This window comes from Podarcis pityusensis (genome assembly GCF_964106645.2).
Source record: "Podarcis pityusensis genome assembly, chromosome: 13".
In the NCBI taxonomy this organism is placed as follows: Eukaryota; Metazoa; Chordata; class Lepidosauria; order Squamata; family Lacertidae; genus Podarcis; species Podarcis pityusensis.
In genome coordinates, this window is record NC_138038.1 from 21,582,283 (window position 1) to 21,607,819 (window position 25,537).

At 43.5% G+C, this 25,537-nt stretch overlaps 1 protein-coding gene across 11 annotated transcripts in view; it reads left to right on the forward strand.

The window, feature by feature from the left end:
• The window catches only part of SKAP1 (src kinase associated phosphoprotein 1), a 312,733-nt gene extending 287,916 nt beyond the window's left edge, over positions 1-24,817 (forward strand). For all 11 annotated transcript variants that reach the window (XM_080979453.1, XM_080979457.1, XM_080979450.1 and 8 more), the window contains 2 exons: positions 21,022-21,127; positions 24,438-24,817. In XM_080979453.1, coding sequence (XP_080835579.1) covers positions 21,022-21,120 — 99 coding nt within the window. In that variant the 3' untranslated portion in view covers positions 21,121-21,127; positions 24,438-24,817. The remainder of the gene's footprint in view (positions 1-21,021; positions 21,128-24,437) is intronic.
• The last annotated feature ends 720 nt before the right edge of the window (positions 24,818-25,537 follow it).

The following is a 25,537-nucleotide window of genomic DNA, read 5'->3' on the forward strand; positions in this document are numbered from 1 at the left end:
TTAATATGAGACTGGATGCAGGTAGGACTGGCTAGAGTCAGTTGGATGCCTGCATGGAAAACTCAAATGGTACCCCTACTCAGCACACATTGACATGGAGCACAATCCATGGGGAAGTTCTCCAGCGCAAGCCTCATTGAAATGGATGGGAACAGTGAGAGAGCAGCACAGGACAGCTTTCCTTTATATATTGTGGCTCATGGAGTAGATCTATTTACTTGGCCTCAATAGCATTCAACTATCCCCTAGTTCAACTAGTTTTTGGAGAGAAGACACAGTGGAATATTCACCAGCAGTGTGAGCCAAGCTTTCAATGACGAATGTACTGTCCAGCAAGATAAAACACTAGGGGTGGCATTCAACTATATTTTACTCAGAACAGACCCACTAAACTCAGTGGGACAAGTTGGGTCCATTAATTACAATGTTTCTACACTGAGTAAAACTGAGTTGAATACAGCCTTGGGTCACCTACCTATTTTTCACCTTTCTCTCATACTTCAGGTGGGCTTACTGCTTTACTTTTATAAAGCACATATATATTTATTTTCCTCACAAAAGATGTATTGGCAACATCGCAGGCTTTACCCAATTTACACCATTCATTCATTCATGCCTTTTTCTGAAAGCAGACCTCCCCCAGCCCCACAAGCTCAACCTTGGAGATATATTTGTACTGAACAAAATGAGGATGTTTCCAAACTCCATTGCCCTACAAATCTATCTTCTTCTCCCATAGGAAGACCATTTCTAAATGTAGAAGATAATGCAATTATAGATTCCAGCCAATGTAGAATTACAGAAAGCAGTAAAATACTTGGGTGAAGTCTGGGTTTGAATTTCATTGTGGCTTCTGACATTATTTTTCACCATCCCAGGACTTGTGCTGGACTTGGGTCATGCTAGCTGCTGAAAGCATAAGCTTCTAAACACAGAGCTTACATGGTGGAGCAATTATGTGAAGCTTGTCAATGTGTCTGTAACTCGGGTGGGCTGCTAAGCGTAGTGGCTAAGTGTGTGAGCTGCAAACTGGAAGCCGTAGTGGTCTTTAGCAGCACATTCTTTTTCAATATGTATTTATATGTTACTGAATGAACTTAGTACTGTTCCAAAGAGGCTTGTGCCACTGTATTCATTTTCACTATAACCTACAAGCATAGCTACCCAGGTAGATGTTGATGCAGCATGTTCATCTCAAAGAAAATGCTTCCCAGTGGTTAGTCACATTTCATGCTAAATTAGTAATGTACAGAAACTCCAATTGCATGGACCTGCCAGGTCTCATGGTGACTTCCTATGCCAATGTCAGTGGCTCTGAGGATAGTTCAGTGCAGGGATGAGACATGACCACAGGATCTGGGCCATCCATACTTTTGGGGCTTCTCATGTGATATAAAGCTTGACCACCTGGAAGCTATTCCTTAGCAGTTCTCACACCATATTGACAACAATCTCTTATCTATAATATGGAAATAATACTGACCTAGGTGATGGGACTGTTGTCAGGATAACTGAGACTAGTTCCTAGACATCGCATCAGAATGAAATGGGGCACATTTTTTTAATATTCCCCTCCAAACACATGCATACACAAGCACATACATATATATACACACAACACACTACAAGTAGGAAAAGAGTCTAGCAGGTGGCTTAGGTGAGAATCTTTCTCCTTTGGGAGCAAACATTCAATAAGAATTTATGAAGAGTCCTGCTGGATCAGGCTAAAGGACCATCTTACCCGGCATTTTGTTCCTATAGATGTCTATGAGAAGCCCACCAGGAGGACATGAGCGCAGTAGCACATTTGCAAATGGCATATACCATCTCATTCTGTTGCATGTGTAGACCAGGACTGAGATCATGTGCCATACACAATGTGCTTTAAACAGTTAGGGGAAGCACCCATAGAAATCCACTGTTTTGTTTTCATTATACATATCAGCTTTTTGGCATACTTCTTCCGCTGTTTGATGCAGGGTGCAAAAACCTGGTGCGTGCAGATCTCTGCAAGTGACCTTAGCCATCACAAAGCAAGCTCCACACATGGCACTTCTAACTAGCTTGGGATTCAGCATTTACTGCAGGTGCCAGGATGGATTTGGATCTTGAGAACAGGCTTCATTCACAGTCTCAAAGTTAATATTCGTAAGGCTGGTGCAGATGACATTTTTAAGATGCATGCCTGACCTTAATATGGATATGAGCAAGTGTGGAAGAGAATCTGTGTTGATGAAGAGTGGTGTATCAGCCCACCCACTCATGAAGAAAAGCTTAAATAATTGGGGCCTTTAAGCATGCAAAGAACAGCGGAGGGAGGGCATGACATAAGCTCACAAAATCATGAACCGCTTGATTTCATGGAAAGTAAATGGCCTTTTAAAATAATCAGAACACATTCTTAGTAAACAGATAAGATGAATCAGCTCAAAGTCCAGCTTGCTGTTCCCACAGTGGCCAGCCAGATGCCTATGAGAAGATCTAACAATGGCTAGTAGCTGTGCTAGCTTGAAAGAGAGCCTCCTTGTTCAAAGATGCTATATCACTGTCTACCAGATGCCAGGGCCAAACAGAACGGCTCTCTCCATTGTGCCCTGCTTGGGGATTTTCCAGGGGCCTCTAATGCAACTTTTAGAGAGGGTGCTGGACTAAGGCTACAATCCTATGAATACTTACCTAGGATGTGAGTAAACTCCATTGAACACAAGCAAGGTTGTGCTGCAAATGGACCAAAGTAAAGCCATTCTTATTTCTTTAAACCAGCCACTGCTCCTTGGTAAAAACTAGTGCATGCGATGACTCGTTTTCCGCTTTCCATCACCCTTTCTATTGCAGAATTGGTCATTACAGGTTGCTGAGGGCGGGGAGGGCGGAAGAATTTCTCCGCACAGTCATCTAAGGGAATGAAAAAAAAAACCCACTAGAATAATTGGAGTGACCTTTTTAAGAGAAGTGGCCCTCCAGGGGGGTTCCAGTCAAGAGATATTTTGATAATTCTAATCATCTAATCAGCACTTGTTTCTTTTAATCTCTCCCCCCCCCCTTCTTACTTTTCCTCTTTCCTCTGGATTGTTCTTCCAGCCAGGGGAATCTGAAATAAATTGACTCCTTTACGTAATTATTCCAAACCCCTTCACAGGTCACTTCCAAAGTTTAACTCTGATGGCTGCTCATTTTCATCAGATGCGAGCGGCTCAAGACGTTAACGCTGAAAATAATTGGCTGCTGAACAAATTTAGGAAATTGAGTGTGTGATAAAGCAAATAGAAATGTTTCCTTTATCTCCCCCACCCCCTTTTCCCCTTCTATCGTTTCCTCTCTGGCATGGGGGTGGGGGTGAATGGAAGGTGGACCTGCTCCCTTTTGCCGCCCTCACAGATCTGCTATTAAAGTTCCACCTACGGCTAAAGAAGTTTTTGTCCGTGAAAAATGGTCATTTTGTTCTCCATCCCCACCCCCCACCCCAATCCTTGCTGGATAGAATGTTATTAAAATGCTAATTTAAAAGGAAAAAAAGAGTTAAATATCTAGCAATGGTGAAGTCTAATTGGACCCATAATGAGTTTACTAAATGTGAGCGCCCCTGACACTCGCGGAGCATAAACAGCCAGCAAACAGATCATTAGCAACGGCGTTCATTTATTTTGGCGACCTTAAGATGACCCCGCCGAGGGTAGGGTAAAAGAGCAGGTGGATCCGGCTGTGACACCCCCCTGGGGGGGTATCCAGGAAATGAAGCTATAAGCAGCTGCTATAGCAACACCTCTGTTGAACAGATGATGTAACGAACAGCACCGGCCTGAAAATCTTGGCAAACCAGAATGCGTCCAGCTCCCCTCCTCCTTCCCTCAACACACACACACACACAGAGAGAGAGAGAGAGAGAGAGAGAGAGAGAGAGAGAGACATGAACAGGGTTTGCTGAAACAATCACAGCTCTTACCATGATTCATTCATTCCTTTTGAAGGTATACAATGTACCTTTTTTGACCCCATTGGATTTCAAAATGAGGGATCAAAAGCTCTCAAAGTGCATTTACCCCAGCATGCTCCCCCCCCCCCCGGGACCTCACCACCACCCCAAAAGCAGGAAAGCTAGTTGTCTTAGCCTGTATCTACCGAGATCAGGCAGCTGCCTGGGGTTCTCATGGATATTTGAACGTATCTTCAAGAAGAGACTCGGGCAGGGCACAATTCCGAATCCGAATCCTTGCTGCCCTGCAGGTGTGCAGGAGGGCAGTGGGGACTGGATTAAAGCTTGCAGGAGGGAGGGATAGGTGCAGAAAGCTTTAGCTCAAGGTGAGGAAAGCCTCGTGCCCACACAAACCCGGGAGCAGCACTGCCATTAATAAAAGCTGTACTGCTCATAGTACCCCCACAATTCTCCACCTGAACCCCATGAATGGCAAGGCAGGGATGGTTAAGTGTATGAATGTATGTGTATGAATGAGAGAGAGAGAAACACATAAATTCAACAAGGAAATCGTGCATCTGATCCTCCATGTCAAGTACAGATAGTTAAATAAGGAATACAATGCATTGCACAGACAATGTGACATAAATTAGCAATTGTTTTGTGGGACGTTGTGGGTCTTGGTGTGGGATTGGGGAGTCCTAATCTTTGGAGTTTGTAGGAGTGTCTATTCTATGGGGCGTTGAGAACCTCAGGATGGTCACTCTATACAGCAGGAATGTTCCAGGGAAATGAGTACTTCCTAACAAATGTGCACTTCCCTAAAAGAAGAGGGTAGCCACGTCTTCCAGTTTTTAATAGTCTGTACAGTGTTTCTCAGCAGCCATCAGATATAGGTGTGGGCAAAATCCAGCTGAAAGCGAGCACCTAGTAAAAATAGGAAGATTGCAAAGGACAAGTTAAATTTTATGTTCAAATCAAGGGCATCCTGGACACCACAGGAGTTTTGAGGTGCATGGCTGCTCATAGATTCATATATTGTCTAATTCTGGGTTGCTGTGCACATACTTTTTGATCAGCTCTGACACAGATATTGGTAGAAACTGAATGTGCAGACAACTTCAAGCAATGAGAAACTGTCCAATTTGAACTTGAGCTTAGAAAAATTGATTCCAACCAAGCAAGACTTATAAAGACAGCAGACAGCATCTCGTGGATGAAATCTGGATTTCAGGATGTCAAAACTATTTAGCGTCTCACCACAGAAGCAAAAATGCAAATCCAAATTTTATAATCTGGGAAGCTGAAATTTGGACAAGCGCTCTCTCTATATATACATTCATTCCCATCAGTAAAACTTTCAGCTAAATACTACACCAAATTCACCAAAGCCTGTGCAACGTCTGACAGTAATGAAAGTTGGGCAAAAAATTAGTAAGGTTTATTTTAGCAGTACATTCCAAAGGTGTGCTTTTATTGATATATTATACAATACTACTTCCAAAGCTATAATTTAATATAATATTATTATGTCTACACTTTATATGTTGCAATATTCTCTGCTTCTAAAGGTTAGGTGAGGGCAGTTATATATAGAAATTTATTATTTTTATTATCACTTGGGGTCTACATTTCCTCCAAGGAGTTCAGAGTAGCGTAGGAAGGAATCCCACATGGTCTTCCACCTAGTTACTGTCCAGGCCCAGATCCGTGTGGCTTGAGAGTTGGGGCTTTATTGGATTTGACCATTCCCTTGGTCTAGAAATAAATATGCATGCACTGAAAGCAAGACAAATAAAACTTACTGCTTTTCCACTCTTGTTAGGAGACTGGATAACTTCCACAAGATTGGTCCATTAAAAATTCCCACTCAAGAGTTCACATCCTCGCAATGGACTAAAAATATACTGGCCTGCACCCTAAAAGAGTGTTCTGTCTATTCTGTGAATTTCAGCATGATTTCTGAAAGTCATCTTGATTTTTTCCTGCATATGCCAAAGAGATACACAGGAGGTGCCCACATTGTACATACGTGTTCTCTGCTTTTTTCCATGACCATACTCATGTCTCTGAAAGGTGGAGGAAATCCATCTTTTTACTGAAGTTTGTTACTGGGTTGTAGGAAATGCCGTTCAGTATATTTCCAGTCCATATCAATTTAGTATGTCAATACATAACTATTCTGCATCAATCAGCTGGGTTTTTTAATGCATGAAAATTGCATTATTTTAAACACATTTTTGTATGTGTTTTACTGCATAATGTATATTATTGTGTGTATTCTACCCTAACACATGCATTTTTGTACAAACTTTTAACTGCAACATACATTTTTCTATATGCATTGTGTTAGGGGGTTTTTTGAGCCAAAAACTACCTTACAAAATTCGGAGAAGTGCCGAAACTGAAGGATAGCTGCATTCTGATCTGTGTTTTATTCTGGAGAGCACTCCCATCTGGTGTGTTGTATAAACACACAAAGAAATCCTAATCAGATGAGAAGCTCTATATACTCCTGATGTGGCATGGGAGCAACCAAAGAGGTGGCAGCAACCAGGACCATCTAAGTGGCATGCGCAGCAGATCTAAGGTGACACACCAACCAGCTGCTTTTGTACTTTAGTAACCCAGTTCATGGAAGTATGGAATAGCAGGTGACTGTGGATGTTCTACTGGATCTGAGGTTGAAAAGTAGACAGTGTGCAAGCTCTGAGCCTCACTGTAAAATGATGCATGAGATCACACATGCATTACAGTGGTACCTTGGTTTAAGAACAGCTTAGTTTATAAACAACTTGGATTAAGAACGCTGCAAACCCAGAAGTAGGTGTTTTGGTTTGTGAACTTTGCCTTGGAATAAGAACATGTTTCATTTCCTGTTGAGTGTGTTCCATTTGTAAGTTGAGTCCCCCGCTGCTATGGGAAAGCACACCTTGGTTTAAGAACACTTTGGCTTAAGAACAGACTTCTGGAACGGATTAAGTTCGTAAACCAAGGTACCGCTGTACTGTGCTGCTGGACGAATGCTGTTATGTCCTAAACAATCGGCCTATGCATACCCAGTGTAGCAGACCTCTGTGCTGGTTTGGCACATGGGCGCCTATGAGGCTTGTATTGGTCTGGTGGCTTACATGAGCAAGTTGCTCCAGTAGTGGCTGCCCTAGACAGCTATGGGGCCACGGATCTCCAAATCTCAGAATGACAAACAAAGTGATTTTCTTCATATACTTAATGGGACCTGCCAAATCAGTTCATCATAGGCATCCCCACTGAAGCTCATAGGACAGATAGTTGCCCCATGGCCTGAAATTGGAAAGCTGATTAGAGCTGGACTCTTAAGGAATAATGTTTCCCTCTGTTTCAACCAGCTTTCTTTAAAAGCAACCTTACTCATGCCAGCTGCCTGATGTCTTTATTTGGGGTGTGCTTTCCCCCACCCCCTGCCTCTTTGCAAAGGGCACGAGCAAGAGTAATCCCTGGAAATTAGTATAAAATGAAATAAAAAAATCTCAAGTAACAAATGCCCTGTTACCCCTGCTTCCCCCCCCCCTCCACACACACACACCCCGGAACATCCCCCCTCCCTCCCTGGTGCACTTTCGATGAACCTGTGAAATTGTAGCAATGGCCCTTGAAGTGCAGTGGGGGGAATGATTTAGGAGAATATTAAAGGCAGTGTGGAGATTCAAAGGCGCCTCTCTCGGGGAGATGTGGAGAAATACGCAGCACAGATGGGCTGCACAGATTAAACATTTCCGTCACATTGTTTCCAAATTGTGTTGCGGTGCCTGAGGGTTGGCACTGCGGTCAGAGCGGCGCAGCGGAGTGGTAAGGAGCCGCCACGCTTTTATGGAATAAATATTAATATGGCAGCACCACGTGATTTTTGTGATCCCATTGGCTTGGGGTGATTGTGGAGGGGGGAGGAAGAGGGTGAGAAATGCTGTAACCAAGCTATTGTCTCTGAACTTGGATGCTTTTCTTTTTTTTAATGGGGTGGGTGGAGGATAAATGGTATTAGGATTGTAAAGCACTTTGCAAACATAAGAAGAACTAATATGCAATCATGGAATTCTTTTAACTGGGAAGGACCAGAAGGTCATCAAGTCTGTCACTCTCCCAAAGGGGGGGCGAGATCTTACATCAGGAGCGCCCCAACCCCGCCAGCTTAGATATGGGGGTGCACACTGTCTTCAACATAATAAAAAACAGGGGGGCATCTAAGCTGGACACCCATTGTTATTTTTTAAAAATTCCCAAGGTAAGTAAAATAAGACAAAGTGCTAGGACAAACCACCGATCTCAATCCAGCATACAAGTTTTTTTCAGTTGCACGAGGTTCTTCCCCCAAATAGAAGTTCAAGGAAAAGGAAAAAGGGCGGGGGAACCTCCTTGTTTTTAAATAATGCACTTGTCTGCAGGAAACAAAGGCAAATATACTAGCACTTTTACACTTTGGTAGGGGAGCAGAATTCTCTTAATTCAAGCATCATTACAAAAACAAATGATTTTTTTAATTTTTATTTTATTTGTTGATGCGGTTGGCTTTAAGGAATTTTGTGAAAAGCCGAACAAGTTGATAAAAAAGTGGTAGACTTGACAAGCTGATACCAAACATTTTTACCTTAAAGTTCATCAAGATTTAAGTCTTAAATTTTATTATGTTAAATTTCCCCCTCAACATTAGGATGCATTCCCTGCGAAACACAATTCCTCTTGCATTGGTGTATCTCACCTCTCTCACCTTTGAGTTTACAACTAAGTGCCACAAGCTCCTATCAAGAGCATATTGAGGCATTAGCGTAACCGTATTTAGGTACCTAGGGACGTGGGTGGCGTAAACGGCATTTCCGTGCACTGCTCTGGTTCGTCAGAAGTGGCTTAGTTATGCTGGCCACATGACCCGGAAGCTGTACCCCGGATCCCTCGGCCAGTAAAGCAAGGAGCCAGTGTGGTGTAGTGGTGAAGAGCAGTAGACTCGTAGTCTGGGGAACCGGGTTCACGTCTCCTCTCTTCCACATGCAGCTGCTGGGTGACCTTGGGCTAGTCACACTTCTTTGAAGTCTCTCAGCCGCACTCACTTCACAGAGTGTTTGTTGTGGGGGAGGAAGGGAAAGGAGAATGTTAGCCGCTTTGAGACTCCTTTGGGTAGTGATAAAGCAGGATATCAAATCCAAATCCAAGATGTGCGCCGCAACGCCAGAGTCGTCCGCGACTGGACCTAACGGTCAGGGGCTTTTGATAACTTAAGAAAACAATCAAAGTCAGACATTATTGTGTACTCTTTGTCTTCCTTCTCATGAATGAGTCCACCATCTTTTGATGCCTGATGTGGAAAATCTAACTGGCATGCCCTTGCACTCATAAAAAACAAGGGCATAACCCGTTGGGAAGCTGTCCTGTACATGCCTGATTGAAATGAATGGGAGCTGCCAAAACCAGGCATCTGAGGAAGGCTTACCTTATTACAAGACATCTCTGCTTCCAGTGTTCATCCCCAAATTGTCCTGCCTCCTCCTGGAAATTAACTGCACACTTTTTTTGCCTCTATCCCATGAAGTTCCTTGTGGGAGTTTTGCAGCGTTCTGATTACATTAATAGCAAAGAAGTAATATGGGATGGTTGTGCATGTTGTGTAGATTTAATAATTCATACTAATTGTGATTTATGGGAAGAAACGTTTGAATACGTAAAGAACCAGCCTAGGAGGCGGAGTGGTGAATGTAAACACATGGAAAGAAAGAAAGGCAGCAAACTGAAATGTGTTTAAAGGCGTGGGCAGAGGATTTATGAAGGGCAGTTGAAGTATGCCACCTTTACCAAGAGAGAGAAGGCTACTCGCCTGAGCTTTTGTATTTATTTATTTATTTTAATTTTGCATTTTCTATTTTACATATATAAGCAAAATAAGAAGATAAACATGAAATCCCCTTTGACTTCCCTCCCCGCCCCATTGTCAATCTTAATATTATGATTTCTCCCTCTGCATCTCTTTCATAAATCCGTTCTTATAAATCCTTTATCATTCCATAGTTCAAATTTTTACCACAACTTTTCTGTCAATCCTACCAAAGTGTGTAATTGTTTACAATAGTTTTTCAAGTAGATTATAGACTTTCCCCATCCTTTATTAAAGTCCACTTCTTCCTGGTTTCTAATTCTTCCTGTAAGTTTTGCCATCTCGCCATAGTTCATCAGTTTTATCTGGCACTTCCTTGCTCAGAGTTGTACCATCTTTCCATTTCTGGGCTAACAGAGTCCAGGCAGCTGTGGCCATGTACATGAATAGTTTCATCTGGTCCTTCGGAATCTCTGGACCTATAATACCTAAGAGAAAAGCTTCGGGTTTCTTAGGAAAAGTTATTTTCAACATTTTTTTTCAATTCATTACATATCATTTCCCAGAAGTCTTTTACATCTTACATGACCACCACATGTGATTTATTTTTATTTTTATTTTTAGAAAACCCTTCTTTTTGTCCAACTTAAACAGTTCATTAAGCTGGTGATATTGCAACCAGTGGCGGAGGAAGGGGGTGCAGTCCTCCCTGGGTGTCATCACTGAGGGGGGGTTGATAAAATGAGGGTTTTTTTTAAAAAAATGGGCTCACAAAACTTTTTAGGAGTGACGTGGTGGCTTAGGCGCCTGCAGGTTCTGCACTGCCTGAAATGGCAACGTGGGACTTGCGTCTGCCTACAGCCTCTCCCTCAGCTGCCCTACAGCTGAGGGGAAGGCGGCAGAGAGGCTCCAAGCATCGGAGAGGCTGGCCCCACCCCCATCGGCGTGGGTCACACTGCCCCCATCAGCGCAGATCGTGCTGCCCCTGGCTGCAGGACACACACACCACCGCACCAGGCACGCGAGCGGCTAGCTACACCACTGATTGCAACCAGTCAGTTACTAATTCTCATATCTTTGAACCTCCTTAATTTTAAATCTTGATCTACTTCTATTAATAATTCTTAATATGTTGCCCAATCATTTCTCATATTCCTTTTTTTCACCAATATTGTTTCAAGTGGGGAGAGCCACCATGGTGTTTTGTGTTCCAATGTTTTTTTTGTATTTGTCCCATACTTCATACACTGGTTTCCTTATAACGTGATTCAGAAAAGCTTTATGTCATGCCACAAATAGGCATGCCAGCCATATCTGTTATCATGACTTTCAAGATCTAATATGGAACAGTTTCCCAGCGATATCCATTCCTTTAACCAGCAAAAATAAGACGCCTCAAAATATAATCTCAGATCTGGTAAGGAGAATCCACCTCTTTCCTTGGCATTTGTCCGTAATTTATACTTTATTCTTGTTTCTTCCCCTGCCAGATAAATCTAGTAATAGCTTTCTGCCATTCTTTAAAGCATCTTGTATTGCTGATCACTGAGCTTTCTTATGAATTTGTTGCTTATTTATTTAATAAATTTATATCCCATGCCTTCAGCTACTGAGGTTCCCAGAGTGGCAAGGTGTTTTTAATGTTGTACACTGCCCTTGGATTTTTTGATAAAGGGTGGTATATAAATTGTAGTAGTAGTAGTAGTAGTAGTAGTAGTAATACTATTGTGACGTATGTCTACCATTCAGGTTGTGACTTGGCTGTTGGTATCCATCAGTCCCAAGAGACAATGGAGTGTGCCTCCAGGGGTGAAATTGCTGTGTTAGCAGTACTGAAGTGAGCTCCCCGGGGTGAAAGCCTGGGCAGTGTGTATGGTGGTCCTGAGCTGCCAAGATGACAAGACCCTCCTCTCAGCCTCGCTGATGTGGTCCAAAGGAAAGCATAGCAATATGTTTGGCACCAGGTTGGCTGCAGGAGTTGCCAGAAGGAGTCATACAAAGTGCCACCCAACTGTCTTAGGGACTCCACTCTGGATTTGTGTAGGGTTTACTCCTTAGCCTGTTCTTCTCCCGAAGATGTCCTGCAAGGCAACAAAGTTTTAGGATCAGAGTTTTCCTTCTCCTAGATGGGCTACCTTCCCAGAGTGATGAGGTCCATCTGCCCCTCACTTCCCTCTACAGCATGTGCGGAAGCCACTTTCTTGACTGTTGGACCCACTATTGGTCTTATCCACTCAATTCCCCAGAGCCTGGCTTCGCATGCAAGTCCTAACCACCGAGGGTTTGAGTCCCTTCAGCTACCCTCACCTGGTTTAGCTGGCTAGTCAAAGCCATTCCCTGGCTCTGTCACGTGCTGACAGCTTCTAGGAGCCACAGGTGGGAGCTGAGTGCAGGGTGGGGACCAAAGGTGGATAAATTACCCCAGAAGGAGCACAACATGTTCCCCACCAGAAGCAGTACCCTCCCCTAACACTCCATACACTCCTGTTATGACATTAATGTTATGACTTGATATAACATTAATGGTATGAATCATTGGGGGAATCTATGTGCCATTGAATTGTTTTTGTATCCATAGGAAAAGGTATGATCAGTGACACTTGTGCCTGCCAACTGTCTAATCACAACTCTGATGTGAAGTGCCCATATTGAACTAAGCACTCTCCAGATATGTCCAGTGTTAGTTTATAGAACGTGTTTTGTCCGCCAGCACTTCACAACCGGTCTTCAGCACTTAGAAGTTAAAACAACTGAGTTTACTCTGAGATACAGGTGTTTGTGAGAAATAATCACATATAGTCAGAAATTAAGCACTCGTTCAAGCACCAATTAGAACAGGAATGCATCACCCATACAGCTGTTCAGAGGGAGGAACTTCAGACAATTCCGCACAAGATGCAAATAACACATTCCTGGTCCATGGAATCAGGTAATGCCAGAAAACCAATCATGTCCCTCTACCTCCTTTAAAGCTCTCAGAGCTGCTGCATATCCATATTGTAGTCTATCAGGCACTCTGGTCTGAAGGGAAAACACACTCCAGCAGAGCAGAGCCTTTAAGAGGTGTGACCTAGGAAAAGTCCCAAGGAACAGATAGAAAAGTCTGGAGGGTCTCATTAGGTCCCTTGGATTCCCGGTCTTCATTTATCTGTGCTTATTGTTGAGAGGTTTCTCCTAATGTTTAACTGAAATCTACCATCTGTAATGTAAGCCCATTAGAACTAGTCCTGCCCACTGGGGCAGCGGAAAATAAGTACCCTGTTCTATAAGAGAGCCCTTCAGAGGTTTGAAGTTTACTCTCGTATCTGCCTTCAGTCTTCTCTTCACCTGGCTAATCACACCCGGTTCCCTCAACCTTTCATTGTACAACTTTTGCCCTCTTCTGAACCTGTTCCAATTTGTCTGCATTCTTTTAAAAAGTGTGGTGCCAATGGAAAACTGGGCTGAAACTAACAAAATGAAATTCAATATAGACGATTTTTAAAAAAATCAAATGCACAAGGATAGTATGGGGGACATCTGGCTTGGCAGCATACAAAAAGGATCTCAGGATCTGGTCATTGACCATAATAATAAAGATTTGATTAGATCTCAGAATTATAATCAATCACAAGCTGAACATGGATCAGCAGTGTGATGCTGCCAAAAAAAAAAGATAATACAATTTTAGGCTGCATTAGTAGCACCATAGTTTCCAAGTCTTTTTAAAAAATCATTTTATTCTGCACTGGTCAGACCTTATCTGCAGTACTGTGCCCAGTTATTCTGTAAAGGTGATTGCTAGCCCCAATGGCTATGCTCTGCCTTCACAGTCAGAGGCAGCAATGCTTCTGAATATCAGTTGCTGGAAACCACAGGAAGGAATAGTGTGCTTGTGCTCAGATCCTTATGGCACCATGCTCAAAAACATGATCCAGGTTGATGAGAAACCATTGATGAACATGCTCGATTTTTCCTGCTCTAGATCCACCTGATGGTATTATTATATATCCTGCATTTAACCAGTTTGCTAACCAAATATCAAATGCTCTGCTGAAATAAAGATAAATTATGTCCACTACATTCCCACAATCCACTAAGCTTATAACCCAATTAAAATCACTTATCACTACATTGTTACACAGATGATTATAAACTGACTCCTTTTTCCTCTGTTCTAGTGTGTCCAAGGTATCAAAGTCAGACTGGCCACTCTGTAATTTCCCAGATCTTCTCTCTGCCTTCCGCACCCCATCTCCACACTGTGAGGTTCCACACTCTTCTCCTCTTGGGAGAAGACAAAAGCAGCTCCTTCCCTAGTTGCAGGAGTTCCTGCTATCCCAGAGGAAATGGAAGGAAAGTACAAGCTCCTTTGAAGAGATGGGGCCCCTTCCTGACCCCGATATTTAGGGTTAAGAAGGCTAGACTTCCATGGCAGAGGCCACGTCATGACTTTCTGCCTGACCATGAGGCAATGTAGGCTGTCATCTCAGAAAATAGGTTTTGGGCAATAAAGAGACAGAGAGAGAGAGAGGTCTCATTCATAGAGCACTACCTACAGGGAAGTTTCTGTACTATGCAAGCCCTGTTGAAATGACGGGGGGGTGGGGGGAGCTGCACATGAGCACAGGAGAAACGTCTTGAGCTGTCACTGCAGCTTCCTGGGGGACATTCAGACCCTAGCACCTCTCTTTCATTCTCAAAAACTGGCCACTGTGCTCAGGTTTCCTCCTTTCCAGTGTTAAGCCCTAAATTTTGTTCTGAGCCAGCTTTCAGCCCTGGGCCAGTTTTTGAGGTAAACAGATGTCTGCAGTGACCCAATATAAAACCCTCCCATGTCAAGCGACCCTCCAATAATGCGTGACACAGCTCACCTATGAATTAGAGGCCTCCATTTTACTAACAATAATGTATGATGCTCCGGCACTAATAATGGGGCCAAGCAATCATATACCGATAAGCCTGTGATTGATTTTGGCTTTTCTCCTCGGGCATCCATCATCCCGCCATTGATCTTCTGTGAGCGACTGGGGCTGATTAACTACATCGCCAAAGTAGGATCGGGGTTGTTTACGAGGCGCTTGGACTGTAACTAGAGCTAAGTTGGGGTTGAGGAGTAAATATTGCTAGATCAGCGTTGGCAAGGTGGGGTGTGGAGCCAGTCTTTTGTTTTAGAACAGGTAATGTCTCACTATAGAGAAAAGAGTTTGCCTCCAAACCCCGAGGCTTAATTGGGAGATAGGATGTATTAGCCCCAGAATCTATTTTCCGTGCCAAGCAGGGCCAGCCCGTGACATTTTGGCACCTGAGGCAGACCCCAAAATAGCACCCCTTTCCCACTAGGGAAGAAGGGACGAGGAAGATCTACATCAGGAACAAAGGTGTGGGGGGGGAGAGATCAACATTGGGATCTGCTGCCCCAGTGGGCCGTCACCTCACCTTGCCTCATGTGTGGGCCGGCCCTGGTGCCAGGGCTCTGCTCTGGAGAAAACTAAGTAGATGAAAAAGAGTGCCTCTGAGCATGTGCAGTGATTCTTTCCATTCATAGTGAGGGCAGAGCTGTACATGATGAGAAATACGGGGCTACCAGCAAAAGCAGAAGTTCTGTATTGAGTTCTCCCTGCTCTGTAACATGTAGTAAAACGTAGCCAATTTCTTGATGTCGTGCTGCGTGTTTCCTCGTCATTGCTTCACATCAAATTCCTCACATCATGGAAGGATTTGCCACATCCTGGAAGGCAGGATATAAATAATTGCAATAAATCAATAGAGATAAATCACTGGTTGTCAGTGCCAAGGAAAAATGCAACATGATGATGGTATCAGAACATGCTGTTAGTTTTACTACATGTTATGGAGGAGGAAGGGGAGAGCTCAAAACCAGACTGCTGTTTTGGATAGCAACCCCACCTCTCTCATAACATGTAGTTACTGTATACTTTGAGTAACCACAGGATATCCAATGTATACACCTCTGGAACCGAAGGAAGGAATTCCTTTGAGTGTTTATTCCAGACAACTCTTGCTTCTAAAAATTAACCAACCTCTTTGGTGATTGACTAGGAATTCAGCCCAGCCTTCCTCCTCCCTGTCAATCTTATCTGTGACCATATTGTAGTTTGCTGTTCCCGTCAACAGCTTAGTTCAGAGTTCTGCAAATTGTCTCACTTATTCCACTGTCAGTGCTGTTGGCAGCTCATGCAAGTGGGATGAATTTTGCAAGAGCTTAGCTTAGCTCTAAATCCCAGTGCAACCATAATTAGGAGAATATAGATTCACATTTTTGGAAATAAATTGTAGCAAGGAGAACTTGCTTGAACAAACACACAAACACACACACACACACACACACACTGAGTCAAATTCATTTTTGCTCTTAATTATTTGCAAATGACAGCCTGTTTCTGTGTTGCCTCGCTGACAAGCAGCCCTCAGGAAATGCTTACTTACAGAGATGCTGCACATGTAATGCACATGAGATCCTGAACAGTAATATTTAAAATACTCACTAAATGCACTTCACCCATCATGAGTAGCAGTTCTGAAAGCTGCTGCCAGAATCAGAAGCATGCTCCTGATATTTGTGGTTAGGGATACGCATTTGGTAAGGATCTTTTAAACATCACTCTTCCTGCATAAAGCATTTGCGACACATAAAGGGGCTTCTCCTTGTCTGCATGTGGGGTATATATAACATCTAAAACTAGCTTTTAACAAGCAGCAGGTCTTACCTTGGTTTAGCTCAGCAGGTGAACATGTCATGTGCATGCAGAAAGTAACAAGTTTGTTCCAAGGCATAGGTATCTCCAGTTACAAAACCTCACAGAGTAGGACTGGGAAGGACCTTTGCTAGAGAGCCGTCACCAGTCAGAGTACATTGCACTGGGTTTAATAGACCAAAGGTCTGATTTAGTATAAAGCACATTCATTATATTCCTATGACCACTGAGTAACTGCAACCAGCCGCTGCATCTGGGCTTACCGAGAAAGAACTCAGTGGGTGATAACTTCCCATTAGATTTGCACCCCAGTAATATACATACACACATATTTTATACAGAAAGCGAAAGAGCGCTGCAGCCCTGAGGCTGTTTCTGCCTTGCCCCTCAAAGACGTATCAGTGGTCATCTTGGGTAGTTGCTGAGCTGTCATGCAGAACGCTCTACAAATAGGGAAACAGTGGGGATGGGGGCAGATGGAAATTAAAAGCGAGCGGCTCTGTAGCAGGGGTCTTCATTCTCTTTTCCGGCTTACGAGAGCTGCCTGCTGTTTCCTCCCAGTCTTACTCCCCCTACCCCCTGCCGCTACCTGCTTGCTAAGGCATTTTCTTGTGGCACGGTAGAGAGAGTCCAGACATCGAGACAGGAGGCATGCAAAGGACACCCGTGACGCTGTCGAAAAGCAGTAAAGCAGCCGCATGAGAAGGCTGAGAGTAGCCAAGAAATGTCCCCCTTGTCGCTTGTCGGCATCCTATTTTGGTTTATATGTCCTTTCCCATAGGTTTAGATATTGTTTTCCCATTAGTTGGTGTACATCAGCAACATAAATTCTTCTATGTCTGTGCATGTGCAATCCCTCCACGGACCCCCACGCCCAGGAAAGATTGATCCACATGCAGCTGTTTCAGCTTTGCTGCTGACAAGAAATTTGGGAGCCAAGGGATGGGGAGAGAAATTTTGCATTTCATTTTTACTTCCTTTGCATATTTTTGCTTCATCTTTTTTAATCGGCAGGGATGCCACCCCTGCGCTAAGCTTCTGTTCTGTTCTTGAGATCCTTTTACACATCTTGGATAACACACACACCTCTTTCAGTTCATGCAGTCAGCGCAGGTAAGGTAAAATCCTGTGATCCCATTTCCTAGGCCACAGTTCAGACTTCAAGCCAAGAACATTACAGATTTTCCTAATTTTTGATACTACATGCCTCCAGTTGATTTCACTAATCAGCACACCAATTTTAGACAGTCTTTCAGTGTACCTGTCTTTCATACCAGTACTCCTATGAATCAGGGGGTGCAGGACACCTGAAGGATGTAAATTTTTAGCCAAGGATATCCTTTTGTTGAGGCCTTTTACCCTGGGCCCAGGAGAGGGGCTGGGAATTAACTCTGTAGATTCCCCAAAATCCACTATCATTTTTGAAACTGAACTCTGCTTGGGATGCTGACCTCAAAGTTACAGTGCTTAGACATGTTACAACAGTGCTGAAACATTCCTGCAAAATAATAATAATAAAGCCCTTGTTAATGCTGGATTGCTGTAGGACAAACTCGGCATTCTTGCTGCCCTTGTTGGCATGAGTCGGGGTGTCCCCTGCTAACTCTAAGCTACAGTGCACAGGTCCTGGAGCACACTCTCCATGGGGAGCCAGCTACCACAAAAGGAGGGTTAAGAGCCTGGACTCAGGATTGCTGGTGTGGCATGGGGAGCCTCTCTTGAACTGAGCCACCACAGACAGCTACCTCCTCTGTCCTCATGGTCAAGCCTGCTCTGGATCAATGGATGTGTGCAGGTCCAAAGGGTCTAGCATCTCGCACTCACTGGAATTTGTTTCAACATTTTCTGCTGAAGAAGTCATCCTCTCCATCACCCCATACAAAAAAATTCCCCCTCGCTAAGCAAAGCCCAAACCTCCGGCATCAGCAGCTTATGGAGGGAAGCTGGCAAATTAGCACCTCCAGACGCAAGGCAGGGTTCACCTCGGGCCGGGGCTCTGCCAGTGCAACTTCCTCCATTTTAATAGTTTAATAAAAATTAGCATAATTAACGAACATCTGTATGATCCAGAGCGGTGCAATTTGGCACTCGGAAACGAGAGCTTAAACATTATTGCTGGGAGTTTAATGTTGTTTTAATTCTTTTTGGCACAGCACAGGGAAATAAAGCGCCCGGCGCCGATGGTTCTCGGCTTGTGCTCATTTGCATTCCATTCTTCCTTTTTTGATTATGAACAATCGCTGGCTCCCCAGCAATCCATCAAAGCCGAAATTGTTTTAAAATACCTCACAGTGCTCAGGCCAAGGCAGTGCTTGGAAGAAGGTGGGTCCGGTCTCTGTCTTTGCCTTTTACATCCATCTGGCACAGTATCCTTTTCTCTGTTTTTTTCCTGGTGCCTTGGGCTTGTTCACACACACATCTACATCACTTCATTACTCTGTACTTGGCTATTTTAGCAGAATGTGTGAACTGACTCTGGGCTGAAAAGCATTGTGCGTGAACTGACATCAGGTGATATGAAAGATGTTTGTGGTGATTAATCTATAATGGCTCATTCGCCATGCATGTCGCCATTAGATGCTCCGTAGTCAACAAGTGATTAACATACTTGTGTGAAACAACCCATAGCCTTTATACTGAATGGTGCGAGACTTGTCTGGAAAGCCTTCAGCTTGCAGCGTCTTGCTCCTAATGTGTCCATGAGAGAGGTTATTCTAGAGAAGAAAGCACTCTGAATGTGCTCAGAGGAACTCTTCTTTACTATTACTTCACATATCCCTGCAGCTATTTAAGGAGCAAAATGTAGGACATTCTGCCTCACCCAGTGTCCAGTGGGCCAACAGCTGCTAGAATCATGTTTTCCACCTCTAAGGGAAGGGCAAAGACTTCATGGCCCCACTCACTGGCCAGAGAGCTGACAGTCCCGGGTTCTCCACAGCCAAAACAGAACTGGTGCTGCAGCAAAAGGCTCTGTATGGACAAGTTTGCACAATCAACAGGGTTAAGTGGTAGATATTTTTCTCAACTCTTCCACTTCAAGCTGCAGGCGGAAGGATACAGTTTGAAGAATATGCAAAAACAAACACAACCCTTTCCCATTAGAAAACTGGTGCATCAGGCAGAGGCCTAGTCCAAACCTTTATATGTACAGAGAATCTTATCTATGAACATTAATACTGTATTCTTAAGTGTTATGGTAGGTTAAAAGTAGTTTTATTTGGTGCAGCATTTGTGAAGGGAGAAATACAAAGTATTTGGGACTCTTGCTTTAATGCTGCTTTATTCCAACAGGTTTATTTTATATGTTAGACCCTTGACAGTTGTATTTTTATTGTTTTAATGCAATTGATTATATCCTGTCTTTCTACAGTGTCCAAGGCAGCTAACCAAAAATTACATCAAATTAAAAGTAAAAAAAAAAAATTAAATGAGAAATAATAATTCATATTGCTATTTTAAATGCATGTACAGAAGTACAGTGGTGCCTCGCAAGACGAATGCCTCGCAAGACGAAAAACGCGCAAGACGAAAGAGTTTTCCGTTTTTTGAGTCGTTCCGCAAGACGAATTTCCCTATGGGCTTGCTTCGCAAGACGAAACGTCTTGCGAGTTCTTGCGAGTTTGTTTCCTTTTTCTTAAAGCCGCTAAGCCGTTAATAGCCGCTAAGCCGCTAATAGCCGTGCTTCGCAAGACAAAAAACCACAAGACGAAGAGACTCGCGGAACGGATTAATTTCGTCTTGCGAGGCACCACTGTATAGTGTCCCAGTCATGGGAAGGAATAGTCCTGCTCTTTTCAGACCACACCTGGAGTACTGCGCCCAGTTGTGGGCACCACAACTTAAGAAAGATATTAACAAGCTACAATGTGTGCAGAGGAAGGCGGCCAAGATTATCAGGGGTCTGGAAACCAAGCCTTATGAGGAAGGGTTGAGGGTATGTCTAACCTGGTAAAGAGAAAACCAGATGACCCTCTTCCAGCTCTACAATTCTGTGATCCTATGCTCGTTGGACACAATCCATTAACCCTTTAACTTTTCTATCAACACCAAGTGGCACCTAATGCTGAGTGTGTTGCAATTTATCCCACCACTACACAGAATGCTGGGCATGTGTATGTTTTACAATGACAATCAGTGTGGTCTTGCTGTAACCTTTCAAGCTGCTTATGTGTGTGGCTCCCATGTTGGATTAGATGGGCAATTGGGCTGATCCAGGAGGCCCTTATGTTCTTACAAGTTCTGTGACAGTGTGGTGCAGTGGTTAAGAGCGGTGGACTCGTAATCTGGTGAACCAGGTTCGCTTCCATGCTCCTCCACATGCAGCTGCTGGGTGACCTTGGGCTAGTCACACTTCTCTGAAGTCTCTCAGCCTCACTCACCTCACAGGGTGTTTGTTGTGGGGGAGGAAGGGAAAGGAGATTGTTGGCCGCTTTGAGACTCCTTCGGGTAGTGATAAAGTGGGGTATCAAATCCAAACTCGTCTTCTGTGACAGATGCAGGAGTCTAAGCCCATGACATCAAGGCCCTTCATCCAGCTATTTCACTTAATGCTGTTCTTACTTCAATTCCAGGAGTACAACATGTATGGCTGGTGGGTTGGAGAGCTGAACAGCATGGTGGGGATTGTGCCAAAGGACTATCTTATGCCCGCCTACGATGTGGAAAGATGAATGGCAGGTAAGACAAGGCTGAGTTCGTGTCGTTGGGCAACGATTGTAGCGGATCTCCTTCAGGTTTAGTCACCTGCCATGGGACAGTTCTCCTTTACAGTCTCCATATGATGCTCTTGAATAGTTTCTACTCACTTCAGTGGGGCTGATGCACTAGAACAGGCATGGCCAAACCTGGCCCTCCAGATGTTTTTGGGACTACAGTTCCCATCATCCCTGACCACTGGTCCTGTTAGCTAGGGATCATGGGAGTTGTAGTCCCAAAATATCTGGAGGGCCAGATTTGCCTATGCCTGCACTAAAACTTGTCAGAGAACTGTTCTCAGATACATCTGTCTCTCAGAACCAAGCTACACATAATAATAAATGTGTGGCATGTGTTTTTAAAAAGCAGCTAAGCCCCCGTCCTCGATTAATTTGAATCGGGGCTTCAGCACAGGCTGAGGAGTGGATTAACCCTTTCCACTGCAGTGCAGTTCCAATTAAAATTCTTCCTGCCTCACAAACTACTATTTGTTCCGAAAAGAAAAATGCTGTTGCCCCCCCCCCCCACCCCACAATATCTATCACTCCTGCCATAGTACTGAGATTAGGGGAACCTGCAGCTGCTATTTAAAGACACTGACAAATTCAAATATGCACTTAGCATGTAGTTTGCCCCTCACTCCGTTGCTCTTAATGGCACCTGAAATATATCACCTGAAGTGGCTGCCTTACTTTTCTCATGGCAAGTCAAAAACTTTGAAGGAACCTTCCTTTTGCATTCCTCAGCTGCTTGCCAAACCCATTACTGTTTCATCGGCTGATAAGTCTTCCCTCAGAGGTGCCTTGGAGTTAACTGAACTGCACTTAAGATAAATGAAACACATAGTGTGATTTTAATCAACCACCAGGAGGTGGTGCTGTTACTTGTGTTGAAGGGAATGCACCAGCTGGGGAAAAAAGGTAAAAGAAGGGATGCTCCAAAATGGTGGACAGTTGGCAAAGAGAAAATGGAGGGAAGCTGAGCAATTGCTCATTTGTATTCTATAACTTATCTGGTTCTGAAGATCCCTAAAGATCTAGTCATTAATGAGAGGCAGAGGTATTATATGGCTTATTCTCAACTATAGAGAGAAAGCAATTTTACTTCCCTTTGCAAATAATTGTTTTGTCTAGGCAGAGATGAACTGTTGGGTAATTAACTGAGAATCAGCCACCTTTCTGTTCTGCCTGATGAAAACTATTGAGAAACTCCAAAAGATAGCATATTCTCACAGCCATATAAGCTGGCCCAATATAATTGTCATAATATATAAACTACTTTCTATCTATACCTTGGTAATGACTCAGGTCTTATCTGCTGTTGACTAATGGGAAAGTGGCTCTGTGAACCACTGGTTTGTCTTGGGACAGTTGTTTTTAGGATGGGACAACAAGGATGATCATGCAGTTGTTGGTTGTTGAGGGTTACTCCTGTCTGGCAGTGCTGCCCACTGATCTGGAACCACAGCTCCCGATACCAGATAGCAAAGGAAAGAAATCTCAACCATGCTCAGAGACACTCCTGTCTCTATTATATGTGACATATTCCAGGTCTCTGAACCCTGGCAAAAACAAATTCTGAGGCTGTGTTATGGTGAGATGTGGCTTAAATTGAACAGTGAGTGGGGAGATCCATATCCTTTCATTATTGTGGATGATATTCTCCAGCCCAAGAGCAGGCTGGGTATCTGAAACATTAACAGAGAGTTTGTTAAAAAGGCACTGCACGCAATGTTTCTTGATTGTCTTTTTACATAAGCCTGGATTAAACCTGGAGGAATATTGTCTCTGGCTCCATCTTCTGGCCTCTCCTTTCTGCTGGAGCAAGCCAGGAAGTCTCCACATTAGGAGAAAGCATTAAGATTCATTAGGTGAATTCTGAGTTAACAGTGAAGTGGAATTCAGTAAGGTCATACCGTGTTGGCAGGGAGCACATTTATACAAAGGAGGGCTAGAGGAGGAATAGCTGGTTAGACAAAGGTGCTAAAAAGATGTAGGAGTCAAGGTAGAAGAACAAACTATATCAAAATACAATTTTAAATTTTACTGAATTAGTGACCAGTCTGTAGCGTGGGTGCCACAAGTGGCACAGCCAGTGGAGTCTCATTGGCCTGACTGTAGCATGGAGTCAGGTCTGATTTCCTGCCTGCTCCCTACACTTAGAGGCAAGGCCACCTCAAGGCATGTGAATGGGGTGCAGTGTATGCTGCAGTGGAATTACGAAATACTTTGGACTTTGCTTTGGTGCTCTCGTTCAATAAATTGGCCACCACTGTTTAATTAACTGCAAGGCTAGCTCCATGTTTGCTTGGACCTGGGTACCAGATTTGCTCAAGCAAAAGCCCAATACTCTGTCACAAGCTGGATCAATTACCTTCTAACACATGTTAATTTCAACCAATTCACGAGGTGTCTAATACACAGTTTAGGAAATTAACTTAATTGGTCTCTCGCACATGCTAATTAAAGGATTGGAAGTGCCTAGTACAGAGCTCAAATGCACACATGGATCTGTCTTAAATGTGCATGTCTGGCTGTTTCCTGTTTTTAATACTGCAAGCCTTAAACTCTAGCACCTTCAAACCTGTAACACTTACCTCTGATATCCAGAGTCCTGAGATTACAGCAAGCAGGTGAGCAGGCTTTGTGCCAGATCCACTCAGGTCACTTGCATCCTCCTTAATTTACCCTCCCTGCTGGTTTCTCAACAGCCAAGAGTGGTGAGTTGGAAATTATGCCAGGTCTGGGACTAAGCTACATAGGCCCTTTAAACGTTTATGAGCCCTGGGCAAACTGTTCAGCATTCCTTGTGCTGGTGCCTTGTGGCAAGCGATTGCCTGTATTCACTGTTGGTTTTTCATATCCAGAAGGAAATTGGAGGCTTTCTTTGTATAACTTGAAATTTCCAAGCAGGGCTTATTTTGTGAACTAAGAGCAGAGGGGCATCCAGCACCCTAAGGCTGGATGTAGTGGGTTAGTTACCTAGAGTGAAAACCCATTTTTGAAGTTTGTGTTTCAGACATACCTAACAGCAAGTCCAGGACCTTTTGTGTGGAGATTGAGTGATTTACAATGTGCACAACAGTCGCCAGACATCACAAATGGAGGGGTCCACATCAAGACTGATGAAATATTGTCAATTTTTAAAAAAATGGAGTGGGAGGGTCTTGCGGGGCAACAAAAAAACCTGGGTTGAATGTGGGCTGTGGGTTGGCCACCTTATTGATCATTCTATTTTCATAGTTTTTCCTCCCAAATGACCATCTTCACATTTATTTTATGTTCCCTCCTAGATAACCTGGGTCTCATCTCTTCCCGTTCCTTGCATTGTTGATGCAACAGAAACACTTCCTAGAACCCCTCTTTGCTGTTCCTAAGAAAAATATGTGCACACGAGATGTCCTCAACCCACATTAAATCTGCTGCAGAAGCACAGTCTCCTCTCCTGTTGTTCCTTCAGCCTTTTCCATTCTGAGATAGAGTTCTTCACACTCTAGAGACTTTTGCTCTAGTCCTTTTTCCCCACTTGGCACATGCTCTTGTTCTGCAGAAGGTGGCCAGACATTCTACATACATGATGGTGGGGGCAGTACTTGCTTTTGCAGAAGACTCAATGGGGAAATATGTTGACAATATTTCGGAATAAATACTTCTGTCATTTGCTGATTAGAAAGTGTTTATTGTGCTGAAGTTTCTCTCTCTCTCTCTCTCTCTCTCTCTCTCTCTCTCTCTCTGTGTGTGTGTGTGTGTGTGTTTATCAGCTAGTCAAGTTTTATTGCTTTAGCCAAAGGCCAAAACATGCAGTACAGAATACAGTATAATTAGAATAAAACTCCCAAATCCCAGATAAAAGTTATGAGGGAGGCAGAAGAGATTCCATTTAGAACAGAGTAATTTGGATTTTATTCATGCTTAAAATATTAAGTATGCTTATAATAAATATACGCTACTTACATTAAGAGAAACATAAAGATTGAAAGACAACTGGGTAAAAAAGAAATAAATGTTTCATTTTTGTTGCTATTCATTTATTGCAGCATCAGAGGTGGGAATGTGTTTTAATAAGAAATCTGGCAGACACACACACACACACACACACACACACAGAGTCCTATAGAACAGGCCTGTATATTCCAGTTGAACACACCTCACAGCCTTGTCAGCAAGCTGCTTGACTGACCTGTTTTCTTCAAGTCCCAGGCAGGCAGCAAAGACAAAAGGTTTATTGAGCCCCTGTTTGGCTGTCATACATGGCTGCTAGCTGTCTACCTGGATAGGCCACAAGTTGGACAGGCTAGCTATAAATATAGCAATACTATATAAAGAAAAAAAATCCATCTGACTTACAACTCATGGATAGGTATTTAGACCAAACTCCTAGCCCCCATCTTGT